The sequence below is a fragment of the Oryzias melastigma genome, linkage group LG10 (genome assembly GCF_002922805.2).
Source record: "Oryzias melastigma strain HK-1 linkage group LG10, ASM292280v2, whole genome shotgun sequence".
Taxonomy (NCBI): Eukaryota; Metazoa; Chordata; class Actinopteri; order Beloniformes; family Adrianichthyidae; genus Oryzias; species Oryzias melastigma.
Window position 1 is genome coordinate 17,780,165 of NC_050521.1, and position 18,079 is coordinate 17,798,243.

Sequence of the window (18,079 nt, forward strand, 5' to 3'; positions counted from 1 at the left end):
TGTCACTGCTTTGTCACACACTAAAGCATTTCTGCCTGAACCAATGTGGCTCACATTTTAGAAAGTGCGTACATGCTGACCGCTGCTGTAATGCTCGTGTTCTGTGCTCTGCTGTCCCTGCAGTTTGCTCTCAGTTCTCCCGCGGGGTGTACGCCATCTTTGGATTCTACGACAAGAAGTCCATGAACACCTTGACCTCGTTCTGCGGCGCTCTGCACACCTCATTTGTCACGCCCAGTTACCCCACCGACAATGAGGTACAGTTCGTCATCCAGATGCGGCCTGCCCTGCGGGGGGCGGTCCTCAGCCTGCTGTCGCACTACAAATGGCAGAAGTTTGTCTACCTCTACGACACGGACCGAGGTAAGAGGGGAAACTGCGGGCTTTTGGGTAAGGCCTAATGTAGCTTGATTTGACAGATCAAACATAGCAAAGAGCCTTAAAGAAGCTTCAAATGTAAACACAAAAATATATTCACCAGCAGCCCTTTGCACTTGTAAAATCAGCATTGCACTCAAAGCAATGGCATGTTCCATGAGCAATAACCCTCAGATCCTTCCAACAGTTGACTGCTTTGTGTCAGTTAATCTTCTGTTTAATCGTGTTGTTGATATTGGCTCGTTCCTCATTTGAAATGAGGTATGTCACAGCTGCCACTGAACGCTTTTGTACAGAAATTAGACTCTGCCTCCCAGTGGGGGCTTCTTATTGTGCTCCTTCGCGAGGGTTTTGTGTAGCTCCCATATTGCATTTCATTGTCTACACCGCGTATCTGACAACCTGTCATCACGGCAAAGTGTCCATTCCTCTCATTTCTAATGTCAGAGAGAAAATGAGCTCATTATCTCCCAGCAGAATTCTGCTGCTCCTACAATAACTTTGATTTGTTCACACGGCACCTTGGAAGGTGTGAAGGATATATTCAGAAAATGACAAACAAAACAAAATTGACTTCTGTGTTGAGATTCCACACTGTGCTCATGCTGCGATGCTACTGTCTTTTTTTGCCTTATTTATTTGGTAATTATGAAAAGGCCCTGACCTGTAGAAGAGCCCCGAGCTTTCGGTCTCTCATGCAGCCTGTTCTCAGCTTTCTCGCCTCTTTTTTTATGTAATGGTCGGGCCTGACGTCTCTTTCTGTATCTTGCTTTGAGGCAGAATATTTGGAGTGTTTTAGCATCAGTCCTCTGTCTATCAGTCTACAGGCCTGCATGGTCCAACGCTGAAAGCCTTAATCTTCCACACTGCCTGCAGATAATATGTGGTTAATTAGGGTCATTCTGACTAGGACACTCATTGGCTCTTCCCCACGGACGTTAGCAACCCACATCTTCTTCAACAGAACCACTGCAGCCGAGCCCCCATCCATCTGCTTTTCAACTTCTGTCTGGCAAGCCAAACTGTCTGGAGCAGAGTTGGGTTATACAGCGGAGGTGTGGGAAGCAGAAATACAAAAACTGAGGAGGTGTTGCGAAGACGGAGAGGCACTGATGACAAACCAACATATTCTTTAAAAGGCATAAAAGGGCAACAGAGGGAGGGAAAACAAGGATGAAGAAACAAAACATCTATTCAGCCCAGCAATTAAGGCAACAGCAGGCGCTTGTTATTTACAGCCCGTTACCTGTGTAGAGACAATTCCCAGCGTAGAACACATCGGCGTGCTGAGGCTGATGCCAAGCCACTTTTACCTCTCCCCTTACTGCCAGTGGTGTAAGACGATCCCTTATTAGTGGGAGGACATTGGCCCCAGGAGGGGATTAAAGTCGTTTATTGATGCACTCCATCCAGCACTTTGGGGGGCTTTGACACTTGGCTCATCAAGCAGACAGATGTGTCAAAGAGTCTCTGCTTCTGCTATCAGGTAGTTCAGCTCCCCTGGCAACGTGGACCCTGGCTGTTGGCTTCACCAAGAGGAGTCAGAATAAAAAATCATTTCAGCACTGCTGATTTCACCCTCCAGCTCTGAAGCGAAAGAAAACTGACCGACGTCTCAGCATGTTTGTTTTGGAGTTCTTGTCTGATGACTGACTTGTTCATTTATTGAAGTAGTCCACACATCAGTTCATTTAAAAATGGCTTTCAATTATCTATTTCAACCGTCAAAAGTATGAAAGCATCAACACCTGTGTTTTAAACCTAAAGGTTTCTTTTAGATTAGCATATTTCGTTTTTAAGCATGCAGTGCTGTGGAAAATCTTGCAGTTTTTCCCTGAAATGTGGGCATTTGTGAACAAATTAGGTTACTTTATGTGCTTTTTTTCAGACATACATGAACAGTTTTATGCTTTTCTCTCTTCTTTAAACTCTCAAAGTCCAAAACTTCATAGAACGTTAGGTACAGTATTATAGAGTAAAAGTAAAGATTAATTCGCACTCGAAGCATGATATTGATTTAGAAAGCTGAACACGTTCTGCATAGGAGACACTGCATGAAGGAGATTGATTGTCAATTTCAACAACCAATCATGACGCAGAACACACAGCGTCATTAAAAAAAAAAAAAAAAAACTGCATTGACTGTGAAAGGTGAACTGCGATAACCCCAGTAGCAGAAAAAGTTTGTTCTTTTGAAAATACTTGAGTGTTCTGCAAAAATATCAAGATGAAAACTGTCAGTGTGAAAGAACACAATCTTAAAAAATAAGTTAATTTCAGCTCCACGATGGCAGAACACTAGGAGATCAACCAAAAGTTCCTTACAGTAAGAGGAAATATCTTTACATCTGCAGTATTTTGAGGAAAAAAGACAAAGTACACCAGTCTGTGCCTGAAAATATACAGATTTTTTTCTAAGAAAAAAACCCTGTGTATGTTAGAGGAATTACTTAAAAAGTACAAAAAAACCAAAAAAAAACAAAAAAAAAAAACAAGTTCTTCAGCCAGGTACATTCTCCAACTGTTCACTTTCTTGACAAAAGAATAATTCAAACAAAACTGACTAGAATGCCAATAAGGGACAAGTCTTTTAGCTGCTCATATATCTTGACATGTTCTTTCTTTTTCATCAAATTGTTTTTTTCTGTTATCGAATTATTTTTGTATTTTTGTGAATCTACACAAACAGCACCATGCATATTCTGCTCATGCAGGAGAGCTGCAGCAGGGGAAATTAAAAATAAATAAATAAACATCTGCAATAAATGACCCTGTGATCAGGATGGGAAACACAAAGCGTCAGAGGAATTTAATCATTTCCTTTAAGACTATTTTATTCCTTTTAATTTAAGGTTGATAAAAAAAAATAATAATAATAAAAAACATTGATTATCCACAATAGTGGAAGCAACTTAGCAATTATACCACAAACTCTCCTATTACTGGAGAAAATGATGGTGCTAAGGGAAACAATAAATAAATAAAAAAATAAAAACAGCTGAGTTCCACCAAGAGGTTTCGTTCAGTCAATATAAAAGATTAATTACTGCTACACTATTAATTTAGCTCTGCTATTGGAAAGGCAAAAAAAATGCTTTTAGGCTTTAGTGTGGTGCTTTTTCAGTCAGAGAATGATGGTCTTTGCGCTACAGTCTCAAATGTATTAAAGGAAAATGGAAGGAAATTTGTACCCTAAATACCAGTTTGAAACCATTTTTTTTTATGATCAAACCACAGTGAGGGTAAATAGCATCTGTAGGCTGTGTTACACTCGTTTAATGGCTGGTTGCTCTCCTGTTTTGAGTTTTAATGCATGTGCTGATAAAGGGAGATTCAAACATCTGTCACGCTTTTCAATTCAACGCCCAATATTACATATAACTAACCAGGATAAACTGTACTTCAATAGCCACCTCCACTCCACTCCACCCGTACCTCTGCTACTGGGAATATTATCTTTTTACTACCCTCTCTTTCAGCTTCCATCAGCACACATATTTCCCCTTAAAAACCAGAGTGGTACAGGGTGATAAGGTGAAGGTAGATGGATACTGCCCTTTCTGTTCTGGCGGTCAGGTATGGGTAGATAATTGCCAGTTCTGTGCAGCAGAGACAGATGATTACAGGCTTTATTGTCTCTCCCAGGCACAATCAACCCTGATTCAGCAATCTCACCTCTTCTTGATTTATGAGTCACTTTCCCTCTTTCTCTCGTTTCCACTTGAATCTTGGCTGTGGGCCCTGCGTGGAGTTTGCATGCCCCCTTTTCCCAGAGGGCTCAAATTTTCCTCCCCTCCGTCCAAAAACATGCGTATTAGCTCACTTGTTGATTGTCTGCGAGCGTATCATCTTGGTGTTCGTTCGGTGCAACCTTGTAAAGGACCGGTCATCTCACCGGGATGCACTCCCCCAGCCTACAAGAGGCTCTGGTCAGAAAGAAGAGAGCCCAGAAAATGATCGAATGGAGGGGCAGGTCGACTGAAGATGGATGGATGACCTAACTCAAATGTCAGTGTTGCTGGGCTGTTTGGAATTTTTGAAGCAGAGCCTAAAACAAACAAGCAAACCTAAGCTTGAAAAAAAAAAAAAAAATCAGCCTTCAAATCCTTTAAAGCTGCACTTCTTGCCAAAGGACAGAAGGTTCTTCAGTTAAGCTGATAGGCCCTCTCTGGCTTAGACATAACACTGCACCCTCATCTCATTTACAGTTACAACATGTGACATTTGGAAAGCTTTCCTGGTAGAAATGCCATCTAAATTTCACAGCTGTTTAAATTAAGGTAGAACCCTATGAACATGCTAATCTATAGATTAATAGACTCAAGCAAATCTCCAGGGTTTCTCCAATTGTGGCTGGAAAAACCATCAAAACTTGTTTAAAATCTAACATCAGTGTGAACTGTAACTTTATTGATTTTTACTATAAGCCAGAGTTATTTTATTTATTATTAAATGAATAAATAATACACACTCCAAACCCCAAGCTAGAACTAGTCAGTATTGCTATAAATTATTTGTACCTAATTTCTGGGTGTAGTTATGTTTTAATGCTGTGTTTCTCCCTTTGTGATTCATGTTAATGTGGTCAAGTCCTGCAAAGGTCTGTCCGGTAGAATTGGATGTTTCTGTATGAAAAGGCCCGAAACTCATTATGGTAATACACCTTTTTTTTTTTTTTACAAATTATTCTGCCCTGGGGATGGAAAGTGCTCCTTCAAAAAACAGAGTGACCCAATGAGACTTTTATGTACTAATGAAAACGCTTTCATATATTTTTCTATTGAGAAAGCCCCTGTAAGTTGAGTGCGTGACAAACGTAACCCTTATAGAGTTTCACTGTCACTCATAAAGATTTAGCAATAATTTAAGTAATAAATATCATGATATGATGTGATCATTTTAGACACAAAACTCTCGTTTATTTTCATTATACATCTGCAATGGCCATGCCAGAAAAAAATATACTAATGGATGTATTTGCTCCAAATTAATAAGAATGTAAAACTAAAAAGTTCATACTGTCAGCAATGAAATGAGGTGAATTATCCATAGCTGCAGGTTAAAGTAAACAATTAACCTTCTGTCAAACCAGAGAAAGCTAGCTGGGATTCAGATCAAGATGTCCTTGTTTTGAGGCAATGGTGCTAAATTCTAATTTATCAATTCCACAACTTATTTTTTTTTTTTATTGAAAAAGCAACCAAGAGTAGGGAATGGCAACTGACTTTTTTAAGCAGATCCAAGTTTAGAAGATGTGGATTCTGGGCTGATGGTTAGTGCTGCAGCTAACACTTCTAACTGTGCTTCAGAATCACTGTTAATAAATTCTGACTGACGACATATCTCTGACTCTTTTGTCTAGTTTAATGCGCCTCAAGCTACTTCACACCTTAAGCTATGTTCAAGAATGAAGTAAATGTATTAAATATAATTCCGTCTGGGCACAAACCACTAAAACTGATTTATCCTCCATGATCATTTGTCAAAGGTTGTCACTTCAGTGTTAATAAAAGGATTTTACTCATACGAAACTAACAAATCTGAATCTTTGGTTTAACTTTCATTAGTGTTTTGGTTTTATAGCCCCCAAACAGACATGAAAACTTGCGTATATATAGCAATGCGTGAATGAGAGAGTATCGAACATGGAAGCCCCGAAACATAAACATACATTTACATACACCATTTGTTGGAAGTGGTTTCTTGTGCTTTATAATCGGGTTTGGCAAATAGGGAAAATACAGAACTAGGTAAAGCATAGAGGCATGGATAAATAAACCTGTAACAAGGAGTTAGGATAATATCCTCGGTGCATCAAAGGAGGGCCTACAGTGATTTAAGGCTTCTCTAGAGAAATATATTTACTTAATTAAAGAAGAAGAAAAGAAAAATCTCATCAAAAGAGGCGACACAGTCACTTACCAGTCAGCTGTTAGAGCCTAAACCCAGATCAAATAAGCCAATCTGGGACTTTCTCATTATAGACAGTTGGTAGTCTGTGTCATTTCCTAGAAAACTGTAAAGAAGGTCAAATCAATAACTATTGCAAAAAACTAAAAGCTTTGAGACTGATTTAAGTGAATAAAGACTAGAACACATTCTTGAGCATTTTTCAATTATTAAATAATTTTCTTGACAAATAGAGTCAACATCATGTTAGGTTATTCTTGGCTGTCGTAATAGCAAGTTGCAGTTTTTTGTGTAAATTTTAAATTAATTGCTTAAAAAATTGCGACGAGTTGTCATATACACTGTTGGGCAATTTAATAAATAAAAAGAAAATTGGTCTGTAAATGTAGTCAATGATCTATTTTAGAACTTACAGGTAGCTTTAATTTAGTCATCTTGTTAATTTGAACATTTATTTGTAATGAAATTCTTATTTTTCTCATTTGTGAATATGTTTTCTTTGTGCAAGTATTTAAAATCATCTTAACATTTTATCAAAGGCTCTTGTATTGAACTGGCCTCTCCTCTGACAGAGGGCGGTCCCAACAGAGGACTGATGTTTGTGAATGGGAGGATGACCACACCTTGATCTCCTCTAATTCATGCCAAACTGTGACAGTGTGGTGGTCTGAAGAGAAGATATGAAGTGCAGCTGGGGAGGATGGATGGGAGGGGGTGGTTAGAGCAAACTTTTCTCCGTGTCCTTCAGCAATCCCTGTAATTGGCTATCCTGAGACAGTTGCCTTTGTTCCTTGGAAGAGTCAAACAACAAATGCTGCCTGCTGTTCTCCTGGATGCTTTTGATGGCAAACAAAACAAAGTCTGTCCTTTTAATTAGGTTGCTGCAGGATTGGCGTTCCTCCTACTGTTGCGAACAACTTAATAAACCAAGATGTTTGGTGCTGAACCAAAAGTACACGGGACTGTCCAAACTAAAGAGATTTACCACATAAAGGGCATGAAACAAAGGATTTTACTCACGCACGGCCATTGAGGAATGTGCCGCTTTCATGTGAATTCTCTGTAGTTTCTCTTTTTATCTTTTAGCAACCCTGCTTTTCAGAAGCCTGGAAAAACAAAAGCAACATTTTTCAGTTTGTAAAATTAGAAAGTTCCACCATTTACCCTTTCGGTTTCTCTTTTTTGCAAGACATTTTTTGCCACTCTGACTCAGATTTCACACAAATTATGTCCATTCAAGTGCAATATTGTCTTCCACAATGGTTGATTTATATTTATTTCTTTTTTGCTCGCAGTGTGAAATACTGAATGAAAGCAGCTCCTCACCGTAGCCATGTTTATATCATACGCCGCGGATTGTTTCTGCAGCGTCGTGGGCTCATCTTAGCCACAATAATGGCACATCAGCTGCACCCAGCTGCGACTTTGTACGCACGCACACCCACACACGCACCGTGAGCAGAAGAGTCCCTCTCCTTCACGGTGGCTTCATAACAACTAAATTATGCATGCACCCGGAGAATAAATCAGCCTGGACACTCTGACAAGAAAGGGCACATCCAAAAACTCATACAATTCGCAAGAAAAATAATATTGAAATATGGATGAAAGCGCACGTCACGTCCCCCTCTTATTTTGCTCACATAAACAGATAATACAGCCAAAGTCACGGCCTAATAGACAGAGTCAAACCAATGATGGCAACCTGTGTAAATTCAGTTGGCCCTCAAAAAAAAAAAAAAAAAAAAGCTGTGAGTCAAACAAGTCTCTTCAAAATCAATGAAAATCTGATCTGAGACATCATCTGTCACAATGCTCACAAAATAAAACATCGTCTTCACTGAATCTGGAATGAAGACATTTCACCACCAACCTGCCATTGCTTCAGTAAACAGTTCAGACATTTGTTATTTTATGACAACAAAGTGTGTTACTTCCTTTTTCTAAGCAGCTGCCGACACAGCTTATGTCTTAGTCACATGAACCTGTCTGTGGGCCTTACCTGTCCAGTTGCTGCAGGTTTTTGGGTTGGGTCAGAGTCATAGTCTGGGCCTATAGAGGGTCAAAGACAGGGGAGGCAGTGCAGGTGTGTCTTGCAGTTTCCTTGAGTATCGTACGGCCACCTCAAGGGACACTATGAAAATTGAACATATGACTGTGTGTGTGTGGTAAGTGTAGTAAATGTCCAATATATGAAAGACAGGGTATCATATAGTTCTACCCCAATTATTAATCTTCTATGATCAATTTTACAACAGCTGGCACTTTTAAAAAGGACGCCACCACACGTCACTACAAAATCCGAGTCCCTTATTGGTCAAAGTTCAGTTGTTTGACATTCAAGCAGTCAAAAGTTCAACTAGTTTAACTTTCAGCGTGCGCTCATTGAACACCAAGCCCAAAAATGAACCTAAAACCTGCTTAGCGCCGCGCAAACGCGAGAGTTTTTAACCTGGAAGCCCGAAATGTGGGTTTATAGGTGTTTACATAGAACAGGGGTCTGCAACCTGCGGCTCCAGAGCCACATGTGGCTCTTTTATCTCTCCATGGTTGCTCTTTGGCCAAACATAAAATAAGTCAGGGAGACTAAACAAATAAACAAAGCCCACAAACTAAGACTACCAAGGTCCAACCTCAAACTAAAATAACAAAACCCAGCACTGGAAGACTGCTGAGGCCAAAGAGGGGAAAAAGAACAAAAAAGAAAACTAAATTATATATTTTTTTAAAGTAAGGATACTTAATTAGCAATTATTTAATTCTATATATATATATGCTTTTGTTTGTGCCAAAAAAAGACATAATTCATATTATTAAAAAAAGGTCATGAATGCAAATCCAAATTTCTTAAAGTAAGACTATGCGACTCCTTCTAGGTTTTGATCAGTAGAAAACGAGCCCAAATGGCTCTTTTACTGGTAAAGGTTGCCGACCCCTGACATAGACCTTTCATTGAAAGTAGTCCCTCGAACAAGGCTGGTGGCTGGTGTGTACGTAGCTTGACAGCCTCTTGCGCAGCACAAAAGGTTGAAAAAATGAAAAAAACAGTAAGACACAACGGCATCACTACTTCATTTGACTTTATAATGGTGTGATGTATAAGAATGAACTAATACATGTCAAATGTGCACGAACATTTTTGCTCGACTGATCGGTCGGTCAATGATCTTAAATTCGTATGGATCAGTATAGGCTTCCCCATTTTTTACCCGCTGACAGCCCATATCCACCCATTAGAGTAGTTGTGACGAACAATATGAATCTGTTTTAAAGTCGTCCTAAAGAAAACACAATTTTTTCAAATTTCCTCTTCTCTTTTGTTCATTATCTTACAGATGATGACATTGCTGCTTGATCAGTTCCTTCACACAAATGCTGTACAAAACTCTGTGCACAGTATGTGCCAATATGTCACACTGTGGTGTGAGTGCGAGGACAAAAATCACAGAGAGAGGCGGGAGTTGGAGAAAGTCTGTGGGTGGATTTTCACAGTGGAAAAAGAGAGTTCTCCTCTCCTGCCTCCTGCATTCACTTCTCAGAGATACAGACAGCACGCTGCTTGTGTTTGATTTGACATGCGCTGTCTTGTTGATTAAGACAACGCTTGGCACTGGAACTGTTTTGGTTGTAGGCCTACTGTAAATACCACATCAAAGCGTTGGCTTTTGGGCTACTTTGGCATTCACTTCTCAGTAATTCCAATGTTTCTGACATTCCTCTAAAGGTCTAAAGCAATCTTTTTCTGTGGGCATGCAGAAACTGAGAAGCTGTAGCGACCGTCTCCCCCCAACAATTTCCCAAACAACAGTCATATATTTTTTTGTTATAATGTCCTCTTGACAAAGATTTTTTTTCTGAAATATTTTGATCTTGACTTGACAAAACTAATGGAGTGCTCTGATTCTTTTTTAGCAAAGAATAATTCTCACCGAGCTCTAAATGTTCTATTTATTCAGCCTTCCTCAAAAGACAATAAAGTCAGAGCATCTGTGGGAATATTTATAAATGAGAACAGACAGACTGACGCAGTTAACCAAGAGTGAGACTTTGACAGCTTGAGTTTCAAACAGGCTTTCATTGTGTCCTCGTGGTGATGGCAGCTGTTGTTTCAGGGCTTCACAGTTTATAACAAGGTCACTTTTCAATGAAAACAGGAACATTTTTACTACTAAAACAAAAAAATGTATCAAATATAAAACATATATATCAAGACAATACAAACATATAAATAAATATAGAAAACCTTTGTCCAAAAAAAAACTAATCTGGAGTGGCTTCTCATCGTTTGGTTATTCTATATGGCTAGCATTGCCAGTTGATTGTGTTTGCTTAATATTAGCTAGATAACCAATAGATTGTTGAAGAAAAATGTTTTTTAACGTGTCTAACACTTAACACTAGTCAGTAAAACAAATTCTTGGAGAAGTTTGCAAAATTCCCCTGAATTGCCCGATTGAAGTGAATTGACTGCAAGATATGAGTGAGCGGCGTGAGAGCGAGGGGAAGAAAGCGAGACGGAAGCCTGTAACGCTCTGTACCGAAGCCTAATGAGAGGCAGGGAACCCAAAGAGCTGGGCAATGAGATTAGATGCAACTCAATTCAATTACTGCTGAGCCGCTGCGGGTGACGCTTCAAAACTCATCCTGTTAAGATCCGGTTCACAGATGTAGAAGAAGACGTTAACTCTTACTCAGCCACTGTTCGCTAGATTGCTACAACATTTAAGTCTCGGTTTGGAGGATTGAGAGCCACACGGAGCGTCTTGAGGCTCTGGCTGGATCTGAGAATGGTGGAACAATTGAGCATCATCCATCACAGATGTTTCAAAGATTTTTAATGTGTTTCAGAGGGACGTTTGACAGCAAGTTACACCATTAAAAACTTCCATTCAGGTTTGGATGTGCTTGCTTTCCCTTTTCTAGCCTCTCATTCATGGTTCATAATCTAAAATGATCTCAATAAGAAGCTTAGTGGACTTTTGATAAGTGACTCAGTGAGCCTTGAAAAAGTCTGCTTGACTCACACATGTTCATTGACATGTTCATTTTCCTGTACATGTAACTTAAACAGGTTTGTACCCACGAAAAGTTAAGAATATTTTTTCACTGTAAATACAATTTTAGTCTTTCCTGTAGTCAGGAGAAATACTGATGCACTTTAGCAGACTGAAAAAAACCCTAACAGCATTTGTGGCGGTCAAGTTGACTTTCAGTTTGACATATGACAAAAGTTCCCAAGTAAATGTGCAATTTTTTATAAAAATATTTCACCTTCAATGTTTTCTGTACATACACTGCAAAAACAGCCCCCTAGAAATGCAAATTCTCGAAATTAGGAAACTTTTCTTTAAATAAGCAAAAAATCTGACAACAATGTGAAAAATATGGTCTCACCAAGAAGTCTTATTTTAAGAAAAAAAAAATCCAGTCCCCAAGGCATATTTTCTCAAACTAAGACAACTTTTTTAGATTCTGTTTTTCCGATGTAAAACTTATTTTTGAAGTTCAAAAAGATTATAACACTAAAGTGATCACAAATGAATGAATGTGTTTTATTCATAGTTTTTAGCTTTTTAGGTTGACAATTATAACATATGTCCAGAGACAACAGATGAAAAATCTGGGCTAATTCGGTTATTTTTCTGGCTCATTACATGCAATACTGTCCCTGAGAAATAAATACAATTGAAATTGAAATTGAAATGAATTAATTAACTATCTAATTGACTATCATAATGAATTCTAACAAGTTTAGACAGATTTATGAACTACTGTTTTTATATTCACAAAATTTGTCATCTAGAAAGTTTTCATTTTTACTCATTTTTAAATGTATGGAATTCACCTATAACAATGATTACAGCTAACCTGTTTGATTAAGATTCAAAATAGTTTCTGATTTAACAAAAATGGAAATAAATACTGATAATCCTTTAAATAGCTATTTCAAAGCCAACTTTGATTTGTTAAGTTTTACATATTTATTGTTTTTTTTTTTGCATAGAAAAATATATACATTTTTCATAATAAAAATGAGTGGAAAAGCATCTTTTTGTTAACAAAAATAAACAAGAAAGTCTTTAAAGAATTGATTTAAGGATTGATTTAATTGATTGAGCATTTTCCACATAAATGTTGATGTAATTCTATTAGTTTCAACCCTGTTCTCCTCACATAATGTTTGCAGTAAAAAGAAAAAGGATTTGTAGACATTTATTTGACAAAACAGTCACAAATACACGAAATTAATAAAATAAAGGAGAAAGATAAAATGAGAAAGTTGTTAGTTTTTACATAAACACTTATTCAATTTAATTTGAAGAGATCTACAAATTAATAATTATTTTTAATCCATTATTATTTTTCATCAACATAAAGTTAAAATAGAGGTTTAGCGAAATTATCCTGATGTTTTTTTTAATGTGTATTTATTACTACAGTGGGTTTATTTGACATAAATATACAGTTACAACATGACAAGTTAAAAAAATGTACAATGTTTAATCTAAAGAAAAAGATCTACATCTTTAGTGTTTGAAGGAACCTTATCCAAATATCAGGAGTGAATACATAAACGGTGTGTATTCATGATAAAGTGTACAGTTTCCATTGTACTCTGCACTGTTTGCAAGCAGCTATCTGTTGCAGTACATCATGTGACTGCAAAAGTCTCTTTGTTTCACAATCATTAGCAATGATAGCAACACAGCACAAGCTGCTGCGCGTGTTGATGCATCTGCAGCTCGGCAATTTACAAGAGCTGATAAGGAGACCATGTTGTTGTCCTCCGAAATTTATGTAGTCGACTGTATCACATTTTCAGATGCAACACAGCTGCAGGGCTCCCGTTGGCAAAGAGGTGCAAGGGATTTACAGCTTTTCTCCGTGATGGAAATAAATATCACTATCAAAAGCGTTTATGAGAGTCTCCGGGGCTGTTCAGGAGGATGCATTCATTGATTGACTCGAGCTGGAAATAGATCCGTGGTCCAAGAAGGGTTAGTGGCAGATGTAAATCTTTGCAGAGCAGCATGGATTAGCAAAAATGATTTGTCATTTGTACTTGCTGAAAGGTATGAAGAGGGAACTATCAGTCTCTGTGCTGCTGTCAGATTAAGTTGAGTGCTCAAAGGATTTTGTTCATCCTTGATTTTTTAGGTCTAAATCGTGAAATATTAACTTCAGAAACAAAATGAAATACAATAGGAGTTGTCGGACAGACTATTTATTACCACTGGATTGTGTTGCTTCATTTCTAGGCACATGTCTTTTTTTTTTCCTGGCGCTGACTTTTCTATGAATTTCGGGTGAATCCAATTGTTCCTGAACTGTTCAGGGTTTGCTGGGCACAAATACTGCACAAATAGCAAAATTCAAAATAAAAGCCCTTCCTGATTCTAATTCGATTGACAGTTCCGGTCTGTGGTACTTTCATGTTCACACGCCATGAGTTTTGACAGTTTTTAAAACCTCCAAACATGAATTTTTGATATTTTTAGACACAATACTGCACTTCATAAGAGAAGCTTAAATCCCAGCAGTGATGATAGGATATAAACATGTCTTTATCATTGTCAACCTTTTGCAGCCTGCCTGACTAACTGCACTAGATTCTATGATTTTATTAGTTTTTATACATCTGATATAAAATCCACTTTGTCAATTTTATCTGTTATGCTTCTTCCTAAAATTATGCTTATTTAAATGAACTTTCTTTTAACATTTCTACAATTTTCTAGTCTTTTTTTCTTACCTTTGTCAGCCTTTTTAACAGTTTCCAAACCAGCAGAGACCATTTTGACCCAGTTAATCTGCACAGTACGTTTTCATGTGCAAAGCTCCTTCTGCTGGGAAAACCGCTATGCTACGAGCGGGCTTATGGGTGTTGAGGTTCTGAGCATATATGCCTCAGGAAAATGAATAATGCATCTGTTTTATTCAAACCTACATACTGTAACTTTCAATTTACATAGAGATGTGAGAGAAAGTAGAAGACAAGAAGCTGCTTCTCCATTCATGTAATAATGATATTTGGTTCCATATATTATTTGTTTTGTTTGTTATTTCTTTGGGATGGAAATTGGTACAATCTGCACTTTTTTTAAGTAGTGTTGGCAGAATTCCCAGATGGTCTTAAAAACTCTTAAAAGCATTGAATTTACACAAATGGAAATAATACCTTAGAAAGTCTTAATAAGTCTTGAATTTTGATATCTGAGCCTTAAAAATTGTGCAGGTTGAAACTTTTCCATTTGACATTTCATGTCAAAAATTAAAACTTTTTCATCTAAGATTATTTTGATTAAAGGATGTAAGCAACCATCAGGAAAACCAGTTATTATGCACCAAAACACTAAATGGCCACCACTGGTTCATGGCACAGACCACAACCATGATGAGAAGCTACAGTTTTGATCAGAAATTGGGAATAAATTAATAAAATTGGAAAATAGAATGCAAAATCAGTCTTAGTTTTTGAGATGTATGGCCATAAAAAGGTCTTAAAAAGTCATAAATTTAACTTAAAGAAACCTGTAGCAACCCTATGTTGGGATGTTGACTAACTTGACAGCTTATATTTGGTTCTATTTGACCTTTAGAATCCGGTTGGCTTGGCTAGACTTGATGCTCCAATCTGAACTCAGGCTCAGGTAAACAAGCTGTCACACCCGGATTAAACGGGGGGTTTGGAGCTTGGATCAGTGGGTTTTGTGCACAAAGTAAGCAAGCCAATCTTGCGGTGTCCTGTCGGATTTCTTTTTCAAAACAGCAATTTCAATAAAACTGCAACCCTGTTGTCCTCTCAACCCGATCCTCAAGATCCCCCTGCTTTTGTTTCTGCCCTGCTCACTCCCAATTGGCCGGATGAGGTGATTTTAGGTTTAGATTGATTGAACACAGGTAATTGGTGATCTATTTAGTTGAGCTGTGCAGCCCTGCTATACAAAACAGGCCTCAAAAGTAAATAAATCAGTTGTATTGCACACCTTTTTAGGTTACAATCTGGTAATTTGCACTTGGAAGTCTTTCTCTCCATTTGCTTCTAACACATAGGTTGCACACTGCCACCTACTGTATTGGGGTTTAGGAAATAGTTGCATTTGCAGCCACCCTGGATGAATAAGCTCAATGCGAGTGCAGGTGAGCCGGAAGGTTCAAGGAGTCGGTATCAAGAAACCATGCCAAGTGACGGTAGCCCTGAAACAGCCCTGCGACTGCAGAAATCTTTGAAGTACTGCTCTGCAAGTTTATCTGTTCACATCTTCCACACCTGGTGTCATTCGAGCGTGCTTTTGCAGTAAGTTAAGCTTCGTTCTTAGAGATCCAAACTGATATTCGGATTGCTTGACCTTCAGGTCAGCCGGTGTGTCCCAAGCGGCGGATGCTCCAGCACGCTTTGTACTGCGTCAGGAAAGGTCACTCTGCTTTGACACAAATTGCCGGAGTCCGTCAGCGTTTTTGAGCCAAAGAAAGCACAAAAGGAGAACATTTATAAGTCTCACAGCTGTTTTGTTGTGGTAGCTTTCATTATTTCTTTAGTTAATGTGGTCTTTTATTCACTGTTTGACGCAATCTTCCTGAAAATATGTTTGAAAAGAAAAACAGTCACAAGAAAAACTTATATAGAGAGAGATATTTCCCCACTGCTCTTCAACTATGGATGCATTTACATGCCTTCCTCTGAATGGCCTGATTGGCAACTGATTGGCCTCCGTGAGTGACCTGTTTCTTAAATGTCATGTAAACCAGAAACCTTGTAGTTTTCCAGCTGTGGGCTCATTTGTATGCCAATGATCAGTGACATTCTGGGTTTAGGGAAAAGAAACTGGACTACTTCTGGTTACTCCAGTAGCCAGGTTTACCACAGAGTACTTAAATACATTGAAGTGAACCAAGTTAGAGTCTAGGACCGGGGTCTGCAACCTGAAGCTCCAGATTCACAGAAGGCTCTTTTACTCTTTTGGCTTTGAAGAAAAATGCAAACAATGAATGATGGGTTTGAAGTTTTTTTTAATCTGTTTTAGCCAATTAAGCATTGTCCGATAGCTGAGCCAAATGGTTGTCGAATATGTATTCTTGAGTGTCTTATTAGAATAAGCTTAAAGCACATAATTTTATCTTTTGCTGCAAGACAGTGTGTAGAAGCTATTCAGAGGAAAATAATTTAAGTTTATTCATAAAAAAATGTTTTCAAATTTACATTCAGGTATAAAAGGAGAAAAAGGATGGAAGTAAACCAAAGTCCAAGTGATAGAAAATATGGTGTTTGAGTAACCTTTCTTGGATTTTTAATTCAAGTAGTAGTATTTTATTTTGAAAGGAACTCATATGTGCTGCTGTCAAAAGTAAAATAATCTAAAATGGTCCTACAGAGGAAAATATAACACTTATAATTCAACTATTGTAAATGTTTTATGTATAAATGGATGGCTTAATAGACATAAAAGCATAAATTAAGTGTATTTTTCTAAATGGTAAAGTGGGACTTTGCAGCTCTAAATGGGTTTTGGTCCATAAAAAAACAGGACCTAAAGGTTACAGACCCCTGCTCTAGCAGAATTGGGTATTGAATAGTTTGTTTTGGTTTCCTGCGTTAAAATATGGTGGAAATAGAACAGGAGTACTAAAATAAAAAAGCTTGTTGAAAATCCAGTTGCAGTTCCCCTGTCCTTGGTTAAATGAAATACCAGCAGCCTGTTTGCTTTTCATTAATAGATCCTATTTCCACTTGTTTAACTCTGAAGATGAATGAAAGCGGTTTTATTCCTGCATGCGGCCCTTCCCAACAGAGGCAGACCTTTATTATTCATCGCTCTGGTGTGTTATTTGGCCATAGTGTTTCTGAGCACTGAAAATATTTCACATGTGAATTAATCATTAGAAGGCCTCACACTCCATTCTTCTCATAGCCTAATGATTTCTTTCTAACAGCAGCGGGGATGAATCTTTTATCGTCTTTATCTTCAAATGCATTCTCGCAATCCTTCAAGGGGACGAGGTGTTTCACAGCATCGTCTGATCTAACACGGAGTTCAGCTAAATGCTGTCGTTTAATTGATGCCAATGCAGAAACACCTCTGCTGATCTTTTTATAACAAGTTTTGTGCCTCTCAAATGTCCAGAAACTATATTTTTAGAAGGGATATTTTACTTCACACTCTATAATAGACAAAGTTGGACTTTAAATGGTACAGATTTGGATTTCTTTTAATTCGAATCCTACCCTTTTTAGCAATCTGTGTTTTTTTTTTTCTCTCTAGGTTTCTCCATCCTGCAAGCCATCATGGAGGCAGCAGTAGCTAACAACTGGCAGGTGACCGCTCGCTCTGTCAGCAGCACAACAGACGCAGCAGAGTTCAGACGCATCATCGAGGAGATGGACAGGAGGCAGGAGAAGCGCTACGTGATCGACTGTGAGGTGGACAGGATCAATACCATTTTAGAACAGGTAGGTCTCACTCTCAACACTCATACGAGGTCACGATAACGCCAAACACCTGCACTGCTCCCCCTCCTGTCTACTAATGGTTCGTTCCAGAGCCGTCGTTTGGCAAAGGTTACTTTGCAGTCATGCAACTGTGTCTCAACATGAAACGCTGTCGCTGAATAAAATCATCTCTAACTACAGGGTGAATGTAATATCTGCAGATAGCTTCAAATATGGCATCCCTTTTTAAAAATAAAACCAAAAAAAAGTGTCAGTGTTAAATAAACTCATAGCTGGCAATAAACCCTCCAAAAATTAAATCCACTTTTTTGGAAACTTTCGGTTTCTCCAAAAGTGGTTTGG

The 18,079-nt window shown here is 38.2% G+C and overlaps 1 protein-coding gene across 6 annotated transcripts in view; it reads left to right on the forward strand.

Moving 5' to 3' along the window:
• gria3b (glutamate receptor, ionotropic, AMPA 3b) overlaps positions 1–18,079 on the forward strand; it is a 100,350-nt gene that overhangs the window by 36,860 nt on the left and 45,411 nt on the right. For all 6 annotated transcript variants that reach the window (XR_002920476.2, XM_024283317.2, XM_024283316.2 and 3 more), the window contains exons 3-4: positions 124–363; positions 17,550–17,737. Coding sequence is in view for 5 of the 6 variants with exons in the window: in XM_024283317.2 (XP_024139085.1) it covers positions 124–363; positions 17,550–17,737 (428 nt within the window). In the remaining variant the exon portion in view is untranslated. The remainder of the gene's footprint in view (positions 1–123; positions 364–17,549; positions 17,738–18,079) is intronic.